This window comes from Chiloscyllium punctatum, chromosome 20, assembly GCF_047496795.1.
Source record: "Chiloscyllium punctatum isolate Juve2018m chromosome 20, sChiPun1.3, whole genome shotgun sequence".
NCBI lineage: Eukaryota > Metazoa > Chordata > Chondrichthyes > Orectolobiformes > Hemiscylliidae > Chiloscyllium > Chiloscyllium punctatum.
The window spans coordinates 19704947-19717845 of NC_092758.1; the positions used below are offsets into that span (position 1 = coordinate 19704947).

General features: G+C 39.2%; 1 protein-coding gene across 1 annotated transcript in view; it reads left to right on the forward strand.

Moving 5' to 3' along the window:
* sparc (secreted protein, acidic, cysteine-rich (osteonectin)) overlaps positions 1–12899 on the forward strand; it is a 30822-nt gene that overhangs the window by 2713 nt on the left and 15210 nt on the right. Inside the window, exons 2-3 of the mRNA XM_072590460.1 lie at positions 10185–10258; positions 10800–10844. Coding sequence (XP_072446561.1) covers positions 10202–10258; positions 10800–10844 — 102 coding nt within the window. The 5' untranslated portion in view covers positions 10185–10201. The remainder of the gene's footprint in view (positions 1–10184; positions 10259–10799; positions 10845–12899) is intronic.

Here is a 12899-nt window from a genome sequence, read left to right on the forward strand (position 1 = left end):
AAGCACTATTTGGTGGAGAAGGTGGGCAAGTCTGGCAGTGTCTATGCAGAGAGGAAAACAGAGTTAAGGTTTTGTTTCTGAAGAAGAGTCACTGGGCTGGAAACATTATTTCTGCTTTCTCTCGACAGGTAATGTCAGACCTGCTGAGTTTCTCCAGCAATACCTATCCCTTCTTTTTTTGTTCCTGAAACACCATATATGGGCTTGTGGAGATCGGAGAGGAAAAGAAATGAGATACAATTTTATACATCTTAAAGTTTCCTAACCCAGTGTAGTACATAAGTGCGCGAAGCGACGAGGCATATAGGAAATTGTAGTTGTATTGGAATCAACTCAACTTTGACTCGATGCTCAAGTGCCTTAAATTTCGAAATTAATCGAGGTGAAATCCGATTTATTTGATTAGTATGGGAACATGTTTACCGAAAACAAACACAAGTAAACAAAGTCTAGAAAATGCTGGGGAAACTCCGGCAGCATCTGTGTAAAAGAGTGAACATTTCGTGTACAATGGGCAGGAGAGGAATTCTGAATGTGGACGAGGGAACGTGGGGGCAGAGGTCCGAATTACTTCAGGCTGATCTCCCAGTCAGCAAGTCAGAGCTGTTACATGAGTTGACTGCATTCCTTTCAAATTTCCTCCTCTCTTTTTGGCTTCACCATTTCAATTGGGTGCCCGGAGTATCACTGGGAAATAGACCGGCTGCTTTGGAAGAATATCCTTGCAGATTTCGGAGACCTAGCCACCAGCGGCCGTATTAATCGAGAGGCTCCATTTATTCTGTAGGTTAGGGCACATCCAAACATTCTGTACAGGACAGAAAGTGGGAAGCTCGTCTCGGTATGTTCCATAGGGGCCCTGTTGGCTGATGAGTTGGTTATACAAGTTGCCCTGTGATTTAAACCGTGACTTTCATTGGGCAAGAAATTCAACTCCACCAGCTCCCACTCACTTCCGAAATGTGTGCAGATTACGTTAGTTTTTTTTTTGGGCGATGTGCCGGGGAATGGCGAGGGGCAGGGGGTGGGGGGGGGGGGGGGGGAGCGGATTTGGTCTGAGAGGTGAGAACACCAGGAAGGGAAAAAACAAGGCTTTCCTGTCTGACACCACCAGATGTACTCAGTGGTCAGTACGCGGACTTTATTTAGATTCTGGATTCAGATACACCCACCTCCTCGATTCCCAAAGAAAATAAAGGCAGAATCCAAACCCTTCCGTCATCCCTGACTGAGAATCATTTGCCTGCTGAGTCTCAGTTCTAAATGAAACAAGAGAACGGACAACATGATCTGTGTGTGTGTATGTCTGTGTGTCTTTGTGTGTGTGTGTGTCTTTGTGTGTGTGTGTGTCTTTGTGTGTGTATGTCTTTGTGTGGCTGTATGCCTTTGTGTGTGTGTATGTCTTTGTGTCTGTGTGTCTGTATGTCTTTGTGTGTCTGTATGTCTTTGTGTCTGTATGTCTTTGTGTGTCTGTATGTCTTTGTGTGTGAGTCTGTGTATGTGTGTGTGTCTGTGTCTGTCTGTCTGTGTGTCTGTGTGTGTGTTAAGCTTCTCTATAATTGTGTTGTGTGCAATTCCAAATGTATTACATATTGGCAATGGTCACAGACTAGTTCCTTGTTCAAAACCTTAAAGGACAATGCTGGATGAAGAGTTTTCTGTGGATGCAAGAATATTTATAGTCTTTCCATCAGAATCGGAGACTGTCCACTTGCCTTAGTGTTCCACTTCTAAACTGAGAGATCTTCTGTCTTGCCAGAGAAATTGGAACTCAGTTTTAGCTTGGCTAATTTTATCCACCCCAACACCCGTCCGGTGACAAATACCTTCACCACACAAAGTCTAGGTCTGAGAAAGTGCTGGTGGGATCGGTTTTTGTTGCTAGAATTCTTCCAAGAAGTTGAAGACATGTTAATGGTGCTGGGGGAGCAATATTTGTGATCAGAACCTGACCACCAGTCTCTGGAAAGATACAGTACCTATCAACAAATACTTTTGTATTTGAGTAAGGAAATCAGACCACCTTATGGACATCAATAACAGAGCATCAGGCCCACCCCCAGGCCTGGGAGAACTAAGATCTGGAAGAATATTTTCTGATCTTACCATGGACATCAGTTCACATTATCTTCCAATTAATGGGAAACCTGCTTTTTATTGCCAATCCTGTCAATCTTTATTGAATAACATTCCAATTGAACTTTTAAAAAATAATTTAACATTATAAGATGCAATTTCTTTCATTACCAGTATCATGCTTTCATGAGAAATACCCACAAAAGAATAATCTAACCCATTCAGAAATGTGGCATGTTACAGAGAAGGCAACACAAAAGGTGCTTGGTAAGGCTTGAGGAGGTGCAATCACCCACTCTCTCCAAATATGGTTCTGCAACAGAGAAAAAAAAATCAGGTTCAATATTGTTTACATTATTTCCAACACGTAATCACACTTTCTTTCAAGACTAACAACTGCAAAGGTTTTCAAAGCATTATGGCAATCTAATAACAGATGGACATATGTAATTACACTGCACACACCTCATTAAAACAGCATTACCTTCAAAACATGCCCAGAGGTAGGTAAGATGAGTCATTAAAACTCCCAATAGGAAATCATGCTCCTTTTTTAGGGCTAGCAATAATATAACAGGATAAAGTCCTAATTGATAGAACTTACGGCAATAATAAACACCAACTGGAATCATTGAATGCTTACAGTACAAAACATGGCCTTCAGAATGTTACATCCATGTCAGCTCTTTGTAAGAGAGCAACTTAGCTAGTTCCACTCTATCTCTCTTTCCCTGTGGTCCTATAAATGTTATTGGGTTAGTTATTAAAGACCCCAGTCTCTCACAAAGCATTCCAGAACCTAACCACTCACAATGTGCACAAATTTTCTCATGTTACTTTTGTTTCTTCTGAAAATCACCTTTATTCATTCAGGGCATGAGGGTATAATTGGCTAGGCCAGCATTTATTGCTCATTCCATATCAGTTAAGAGTCAACCAGATTCCTGTAGGTCTGGAATCACCTGTCGGCTAGACGGGGTAAGGAGGCAGTTTCCCTTTCTAAAGGTCATTAGTGAACCAGATGGGCTTTTCCAACAATGGATTTGACTCTTAATTCCAAATTTTTATCTGCCAATCTATCATATCACTTTAAATTTGTGGTCTCTGGTTCTGACCCTTCTGCCAACATGAACAGTTTCTCCCTGTCCCTATCAGTCAAGTCACCTCATTATTCTAAACACCTCCATCAAATATCTTTTCAACACTTCTTGAGGATGGCATACCCATCTTCTTCAATCAATCCACATAACTGAAGTCTCTCTTTATTGGAGCCATTCTTGTAAATCATTTTTCAGCACTCTTTCTAATGGCGTCATATCTTTTGTGAAGTATGGTGCCCAGAACTTGAAAAATGTCATCTAAATTAACCAAAATTTTATAAAACCTTACCATGGCTTTCTTGATTTTGTATTGTTTGCTTCTACTTACAAAGTCTGGATTTTGTTTTTCCATAATAAGGGAATTTTCAACTTGACCTGCAACTTTCAATGATTTCTGTGCATACATCCTCAGGTTCACGAGCTTTTGTGCCTTCCTTAGTATTGTTGCCTTTATTTTACTGTTCATTCCTACTCTTCTGCCCAAAATGCATCATGTCACACTTCTCTGCGTAAAATTTCATCAGCCATGTGTCCACCCATTCTAGCAGGTTGTCCATCCCTCTTGAAGTCTATCCTCGGTTAACAACACTTGCAGGTTTTATACCATTTGCAATTTTTGAAAATGTGTCCTGCATATCTGTGCTGCCTTAACTTAATCTGCATTTGTCCAAGTAACCACTAAAATTAAATTGGCTGGTTTTATTCCAATACCTTTGTTTTTAAAAGAGAAATGCAGCATTTGCAACTCTCATTTCAACTTTAAACGGCTAGTCTCTTCTTATACTTTCTCTTACAACTTTTGTTTTGCTTTTCCTTCTCTGCCCTGTCTCCATGCAATCTGATTTGTACTATCAATCTGATATCTATCATATTTTCAGACATCCTTTCTTTACTTCATCTTTCCTACATCTATTCATCATCCAGGGAGTTTGAACTTTGTTTGTCCTGCCTCTCCCACATAAGGTAATACACCTTGACTGTACCTGAACTGTCTCCTCTTATAGGTAGCTCACTGTTCAATTATAGCTTTGCTTGTCAATCTTTAATTCCAATTTACTTAACCTAGATCTGCAGTCTTGCCCCTGAAATTGGGTGCTTTCTGTTCTTTTTCACATGTTAAGCTAAATCTTGATACTATGATCACCACACTCTCTATATGTTCCCCAATGGATACTAAAATCTACTTGTAACTAAACACATGTTGTTCATATTATAAAAAGGATGCAACCTTGTTGCCAAATTCATGCCTATGCAAAGTAATTTTGGTTATACATTAAGGTGAAATTGGCAGTTTGACCAAGTTACCAAATGCCAGAACACCTCTGGCTATTTAGAAATTATTTTCCTTGCAAAATGCTCATGGCCCTTAAACAATGTATAAGTGTAATGCAGCAGAACTATCTCTCATATGCACACTTTTAAACAATAGTGCCATTAGATGTTGCTACAATCCAAACTGAGAAAAAAACACCTTGAGTTGTACAGTAAATGAATATTAATAAGGTATTAAATCATTTGAATTTGGTGAGGCTCTTTAAATAGTTCTCTAGGGTGTTTGGTCTGTGTGCTATTGAAGAACTTTTTTTCCATTTTTTCACCATATTAATAGTGAATACTCATAGCTGTAAATCCAGGCATCATGATAGAAGCAGTTTCTGCACAAGTGAATATTTTGAGTAAAAAATTACAGTCTGTGTGCTGAATCAAAAGTTAGACATGTTGAGGCATTTTATTTTGATTCAGCAAGTTAATGCTAGTACACTGTATAGTACAGCTGTAAGCATACATTGCAATCCCACATGATATATTGAATGCCACCTTTTGATTTTAAATTGTTTTTGTGTGCTTATCATCCAATGCATTACTACTGTTAAACACTTTGAAGCTAATCATGAATTTCCATTTTGATATGAAAGAATACATGAGCAGAATGTGTTATAAGATGATAATTTCAACAAAAGCAGAGTCATAGTAATGTACAACACGGAAACAGAGCCTGAGGTCCAAAATGTGAAATGTATTTTCACATTATGTAGGTTTTGTGAGTTTTAAGTCATTTCTGCTCAAGCAGGGCATTTCTTGACTTTAGTGACACAATCGAATATTAATTGGTTCTTTGTGGCTGGGAGGGGAAATTGAAATATGGGAGAAGGCCATTGCCACTGCTGGACACCAAAACACAAGACAAATTGGGCAGAGTTGCATTTATTGAAACAAAGGTAAGGATCCTTAGTGTGGGCATCTTCAACCTTTGATTTTGAAATTTGTGTAATCTGACATTAGATATCACAGCACAGCTTTGGGTAATGCAGTGAACGGATTACTGTCGCAATAGAAATTTTCAGGATTCCAAGTGCTATAGACCATAAACTTTAGTTAAATGACCAATCTCAGCCATAGGCAGAAATTTGATCTCTCAAAAGTTTATGGGTTTAGATCAAATAAGCCTCACACTTAATTTTCCTACTGGGGAAGTGCTACATGGTTGGAGGTATCCTACTTTAAATAGGGCATTAAATCAATATCATGTTGACTTCTCAGTGGGCATAAAAGATCCATTGGCATTACGTCAAAGAGTGAGGAGTTATCACTGATATCTTAATCAATTCTTATCACTCAATTAACATAACAAAGATAGAATATCTGCTTATTATCACAGTGTCATTTGTAAGAATTGTTGTGTGCTAATTAGCTTTTCAATATCCTATATTACAATGGTGATTACATTTACAAAGTAATTAATTGGATGGAATTAAGGAGTATCATAAACAAGATAAGAGAGGTAGGAAAATTCAATTTGGATAACTATAAGGTGGTATCCATGTAAATTACGATATACATGCAAGCCTTAGTTTTAATTGACTGATTAATCTGCCTTGTATTTACTAGCGACTAATCATGTTCCTAATGTTCAGTATTTGCAGACTTTTTTTGATTTCCTCCCTGGCTGTATTTTCAAGTTGCAATTCTGTGGGAATTTTAAAAAGTAAATGTGTTCACAGAACACTTCAGTCTCCTGGGAAGCTTCCAGTGTGCTTCAGAGGCATGGATTATCTCTTGAAGCAAGTCTACTACTTGTGCTTTGTAGCAAAACAGTGGCCAATTCAAATCCAACAATGTGGCCCAAACAATTATGACAAGTGCCAAGCAAAAACATCTTTGTGGCTTTGGTTGAGGGTTGAATGTTGCCAGCGGAAAGGTTTCTCTGACTATTGAATAATGCCATGCTCAGCTGAAACTAAAGAGCAGATAGAGTCTTCCCGTAACAACTTCACATCTGTTCTGAAAGATGGCACCTTTGTGCCAACAGTACATCACTGAGGTACCAGACTGTGTTATGGGAATGTACTTTAGAAGCATGATTTAAACAACCCTGAGCCAATAATAGTACCCCAGTTTTTAAATTTCAGTTTGTACAAGTTCATTATTTTTAATCAAATGTGTGCCAACCATTGTCTGTCTAACTGGGGTTAGGCGAGTGGTTAAAAACCTTTTTTTCTAAATATGATGACAAAATCTTACAATTCTGTCTGAGTTTGCACACTGTTCAAATTACTGTATTGTGAGCAAGTGATGCTGTCACTTTGAAAACGGTGAGTTTTTTTCAACTATTTTATGTCTCTGCTGACAAGAGACACTCCGAGGGCTGTCTAACCCAAGCTAAAGATTAGTGCACAGATATGAGTACATATGTCCACATGGGTACTGTAAAGGATTGCGTTTGAAATTAGGGAGAATTTTTGGGAACTTTTTTTATAAACTTTAAATAAAAAGTAATGTTGGCAGCAAGGATCGAAATGTATCTTTAAATGGTCAGATCTAATGTTCGTATTTTGATCTTCATTGGAAGAAAGGTGCTGGTTTTCAGTTACACGGAATGAATTGCTCACTGGATTTATCGCAGTGGGGTTCGAGAAACCTGTTTTGAAAATATCTTGAGCTGAAAGGATTTCCTGAAACCAGTGGATCTTTGCAGACGTGGCAATGAATGTTGCCCTCCACATGAACAGCTGGCAGAGGTTACTCTTGATGTCTTGTCTCCAAATATAGTTTGACGTTTTGCTGTTCCAACATAAACAGAGGCAGAGCTATTTCCGTGCGTGCGGTAATCCTGTCAGTGTAGCACATTCTCGCTCACAAAGTGTTGGAATAACACATTACTGGACGGCACAAGAGCTTACATAACCGAAAATAAACAAGTCTGGTCTAGCCCACTTAAGCGAATAAAAACTACATTACTCCAAAACTGCACCCAGTCTTAATCCGAGATGTTAATCACGTTCAAAACAAACTCCTCTCACGGAAGAACATGGAATCAAGTACGACACACAGCAGTCTGATTTAATTTTTCTGTTTCTGGCGTTTGCAGCAACATCAAAGAAAGGGGGCCATGGCGAATTTCTAAGTTAAAAAAAATGTTAAGTCCCCAGACTTTGCACGGTGTCATTGTTATTAGATAATATCTCTTGGTCCCATCTCTCCCTACCCAAAAAAAGAAACGGTGCAAATTGAACAAAGGATTCTCCTAAATCAGGCAGAGAAAATACAATGGACAATGGCCATGGGATTATTATTTGGTACAACAGCTCTGATTCAGTCCTTATCTAAACAATTAATTCCAAAATGTCTACAGTGATCCTCCCCTAATACCCTTCCTTTAAATCGCACATTGGACGAGCAATTTTAAAATATATTTGAAAAAGCTTATTTTTGAATAAAAGGTTAATTAATGTATTTTTCAATACATCCACCGAAACCTGTTTGTATATCTGGGATATTCAAACGTATATTTAAGTCCTATTCGGGGTTCGGCACTTTTTTGTTTTAGCCTTTGATTATCTGGAGAGTCGAATTTTAATATCTAATGAATAGGAGCGTCGTATCTTAGCCTCTGGTCGGTAATTTTGTATGTTGTACATGGTAAGCTTTTTAACTTGCTCCAGTCATGGTCATTATGTTCACTCCTGCATTGGCCAAATAGCCATTTAACTTCAAACAGAAACGCTTTGTGAATTGAAGGGTTCCTGGCTGACGTGAGGCTAATTCACACACACACACACAGACGCACAGTATTCCAGGAATAAAACAATGGAGTCATAAGAGAGGATTGCAATTCTACAATGACTTTCATTACCTTAGTATTTCCCAACACAATCAAACCCAATAAAGATAGCCATTGCTGCACGAAGGCACATCATAAATTTTTACTTAGCATAAATTCAACCGAGAATCATGAAATAAACAATCACTTCAGCCACTTTTGGAATACCATATTCAGTTCTGGTCTCCCTGCTATAGGAAGATGTTGTGAAATTTGAAAGTGTTCAGGAAAGATTTACAAGGATGTTGCTAGGGTTGGAGGGTTTGAGCTATAGGGAGAAGCTGAATAGGTTGGGGTTATTTTCCCTGGAGCATCGGAGGCTGAGGATGACCTTATAGAAGTTTATAAAATCATGATGGGGCATGGATAGGATAAATAGACAAAGTCTTTTCCCTGTAGTGGGGGAGTCCAGAATTAGAGGGCATAGGTTTAGGGTGAGAGGAAAATTAGTTAAAAGGGACCTAAGGGGCAACATTTTCATGCAGAGGGTGCTGTGGGTATGGAATGAGCTGCCAGAGGAAGTGGTGGAAATTGGTACAATTACAACATTTAAAAGGCATCTGGTTGGGTATATGAATAGGAAGCATTTACAGGGATATGGGCCAGAGGCTGGCAAATTGGATTAGATTAATTTGGGAAATCTGGTTGACATGAAAGAGTTGAACCAAAGGGTCTGTTTTTGTGCTGTACATCTCTATGGGTCTATAATCTCTTCATCCGAATCTCAGTTTCAGACATCCCAATTCAAAGTTTAATCTCACAGAGGATTTCTCAGTGCTGCAGCTCTACAGAAGAGCCTCGGCTATCTGAAGGACATGGGTGGGGAATATTTTACTTGGTTAATCGAATTCCGGATAATCAAATGCCTGATAACGTAGTTTAGTCAAGCATTGGGACCTTGCAACCTTGCCAGATAATCGAATCCTGGATAATCGAGGTTCCTCTGTGTACTAATCTAGATTCTCTAGACTCTGGATAGGGATTTAAATCTCCCCACCCTTCCACTGCAAGAGGCAATACAGCTAATGCTGCCATCCATCATAAACTGAAAAGTAAAAGAAAGAAATAAGAGATTTGAGTTCAATAGGGCCATTATACGTTAGAATAAAGGAATTGTTGGTGTATCATTGAGAGATGATGTGCAGCTTCTATATTTGAAAAATAAAAATGTTTTTCAGACTTTTAAAAAATAATTGAACCAAACAACCCATGAGAAGTTAGAGACAACAATTTAATGTCATAAAGTTTGTAGCTGTCAGGGTAACACAATGGACAGAATAGATTACTTAGTGTGGAAACAGGCCCTTCGGCCCAACAAGTCCACACCGCCCTGCCGAAGCGCAACCCACCCATACCCCTACATCTACCCCTTACCTAATACTACGGGCAATTTAACATGGCCAATTCACCTGACCTGCACATCTTTGGAGTGTGGGAGGAAACCAGAGCACCCGGAGGAAACCCACGCAGACACGGGGAGAATGTGCAAACTCCACACAGTCAGTCGCCTGAGGCAGGAATTGAACCCAGGTCTCCGGTGCTGTGAGGCAACAGTGCTAACCACTGTGCCACCGTGCCGCCCACAGGTTAAAGGGAATTAGAATAACTTCATTCTGAACCTGATAACTTCTCATCACCATTCCCTGGTCACAAAAGCACTTGCTATTTACCATTTCACACACATCACCCTTTAATTTTCCCCTGTTTTCATCAACAATCTGATCTTCTATGTCCCACTGGTCAATCCCAATGCACTCTTGGGGAAAGAAATATCATTTTATTAATGTCATTAGGATCAAAGTTCTTATTTAAACATGCCAATTATTAATTAACCTAAAATTAATGCTTGCATCTGTCTCTTAAATGAAATTCCTAAAGTAAAGATCACTGTTTTTGGACCTTCTCAGATCTCAAAATACCAAAAATGAGGGCTTGGATCGTTCTTCTCTTTTGCCTTGCAGGCAAGGCACTGGCTGCTCCTGTAAGTATTTTCTGCATGCATGTGTAATATGGGGCAAGTTGAGAGCTGTTGCTCTTTGATGTGTAGCGTATGAGATAAAGGATTGTGGAGTCTGAAAAAAGTTATTGCATAATGATGAGTTACCACTTGCCCAACTAAGTCAAAATTACTATTCAGAGTCAGGCCATTAACTGGCTTTGCTGTAAAAGTTAACAAAATAGAAATCAAAGTGGCAATGAGCCCTTTGTGTGACACAAACAGAACAATAGCCTTTTATTTTGCTACGGTAATGTGAATGCATTTACTAATCACAAGAAGATATTTTGGATGTCTGTGCTTAGTACATTCCACATCCTTTTATATTTTCAATGAAAAGAGTTTCCATAACCTTTTTTGTATAAATCACTGCAATGCAGTGGTTTTCCTGGCAAGACACATTGAGTTGCACTTTCAATGTGAGCATTGCAGAAAGAAGTTTTGAAAGGGATTCTTTGTCATTGTGAAGAATGCTTGCCACCTTGTTGAATTCTGTTTTTTTTAATCTTTCTTTCCAATTTTGCAGGAAGGCCTTGTGGCTGAAGTGGAAGTTGTTGAGGAAACAGAAGAGGTAAAAATAGACATTGTTACCATGAGGTTGTCATTTTGCATTTAATATAAAGTAATTTTTCACGGAAAAACAAAAGAATTATAGAATTAATTGGGTAACAAATAATATCTTGCTAATCCATTAGTCAGTACTGCAGCATGGTCAATAAAAACTGTTAGAGTTGGCAGTGAATATGCAGCACAATAGTTCCTTCCTCTCCTCAACATGTATCCTCATTTCAATTTACAAATTTCCATTTATTTGAGTCTTAATCTCAATTTGCTTCCTTTTTCAGAAAAGTTGCATTCACTTTAAATGTTAGTCTTAATATTCCAGACAATAATGTCTTCTGCAGTTCACGTATCTTTTATTCCTGATGAAGAACTTTTGCCCGAAACGTTGATTTCGAAGCTACTTGGATGCTGCCTGAACTGCTGTGCTCTTCCAGCACCACTAATCCAGAATCTGGTTTCCAGCATCTGCAGTCATTGTTTTTATCTCAAGATTATGTGAGTTATTAATATGACAATTACACATGACAGGAAATTAATTTAGGAAGAAGGGGGGGGGAGGAGGAGTGACAGGTGAGGTAACCCACATTCCCTCTTTCCCCCATTGAGACCTGAGGAGCTGCTTCCCCGTGTAGTCAGCATTTTGAGGTGGCAGGAAGGATCTCCAGGCAGATCTTGGACCTTAGGGGAAAAGTTGGAAGTATCTGGTACAAGGGTGTTTTTCTTCATAGTGAGTTCAATTCACCTTCCTTCCAAAGACTCTGAGTATGGGGATTCTAGCTCAACCTGGGCTTCACCTTCTTTCCAGCCATGAGATCCCCTGCACTTACCTGAACCTGGACTCTGGGTCATAGAAACGTGGATGACTGATTCCACTGAATCGTTTGGGAGGAATAAGCTTGCAGCACTCTTGGGCCAGATATATATAGGTACTTAAATGAAGGATGGAATTCCCATCTACAACCAATTACTGACCATTAAACTGTTAAACGAGTGTGGAGTTGCTGTGATCATCAGAGATGTGAAGAGAGACTGGATAGACTAGGGTTGTTTTCCTTGGAGCAGAGGAGACTGAGGAAGAACATCATTGAGATGTGTAAAGTTTTGAGGGGCATAGATAGGATAACAGGAAGGAACTATTCCCCTTGGAGGAAGGCTCAATGACTGGTGACATAGATTTAATGCGAGGGCCAGGAGGATTTGAAGGGATGTGGAGAAGAAGTTTTTCACCCAGAGCGAGGTGGGAATCTGGAACTCACTGCCTGTATAAAAGATGGAAGAAACAGAACCTCTCATAACCATAAGTCTTTAAATGTGTATTTGTGATGCCAAAGCATAAAATGTTATAGGTCAAGTACTGGAAAATGAGATTAGAATTGTTAGCTGCTTATCTCTGACTGGCACAGACCCTGATGGGCTGAAGGCCCCTTCTCTGAGCAATAGACTTATATGTCGCTGAGAGCAGAAAGGAATTCCCTCCCCAAACCTAAGGTTAGGGCAGCAGCATATAAAAGCATGGCCACTAAGTGTGGAGCAATTAAAGTCTGGATTGTTCAAGAGGGCAAAAGTAAGGGATGTAGGTATCTTAGAGGGTTGTGAGGTTGTAAGATTTTATAGAGATAGAGATGAGTGACATTTGAAAGTAAAGGTGGAATTGTAAATTCATGGTGTTGCTTAATGAAGAACCAATGTTAGACAATGAATGTATTGTGCTGGATGATTGGGATTTGGTGCTCTTTAGAACATGGGCAATAGAGCTTTGGATAATGTCAAGCTTCAATAAGGCTTACATAAGTGGAATTGCTAAGAATATGATGCATATAATCAGTCTTGAGGCAATAAAGGAATATTTGAAGCCCTTGGCAACAGTTTAATATTTGTTAGCAAGAAAATTTGTGCTCCACAAGTGTCAAGATACTGACCACCTCCAAGAAGGACAATCTAATCATCTTCCCATGACACTCAATGGGGTTACCATCCTTGAATTGTGGTCAGAATTGCCACTGGGGTCTTACTCTTGAAAATGAAACAAAAACTAAATTGGACCAGCTCTATAAATACAATG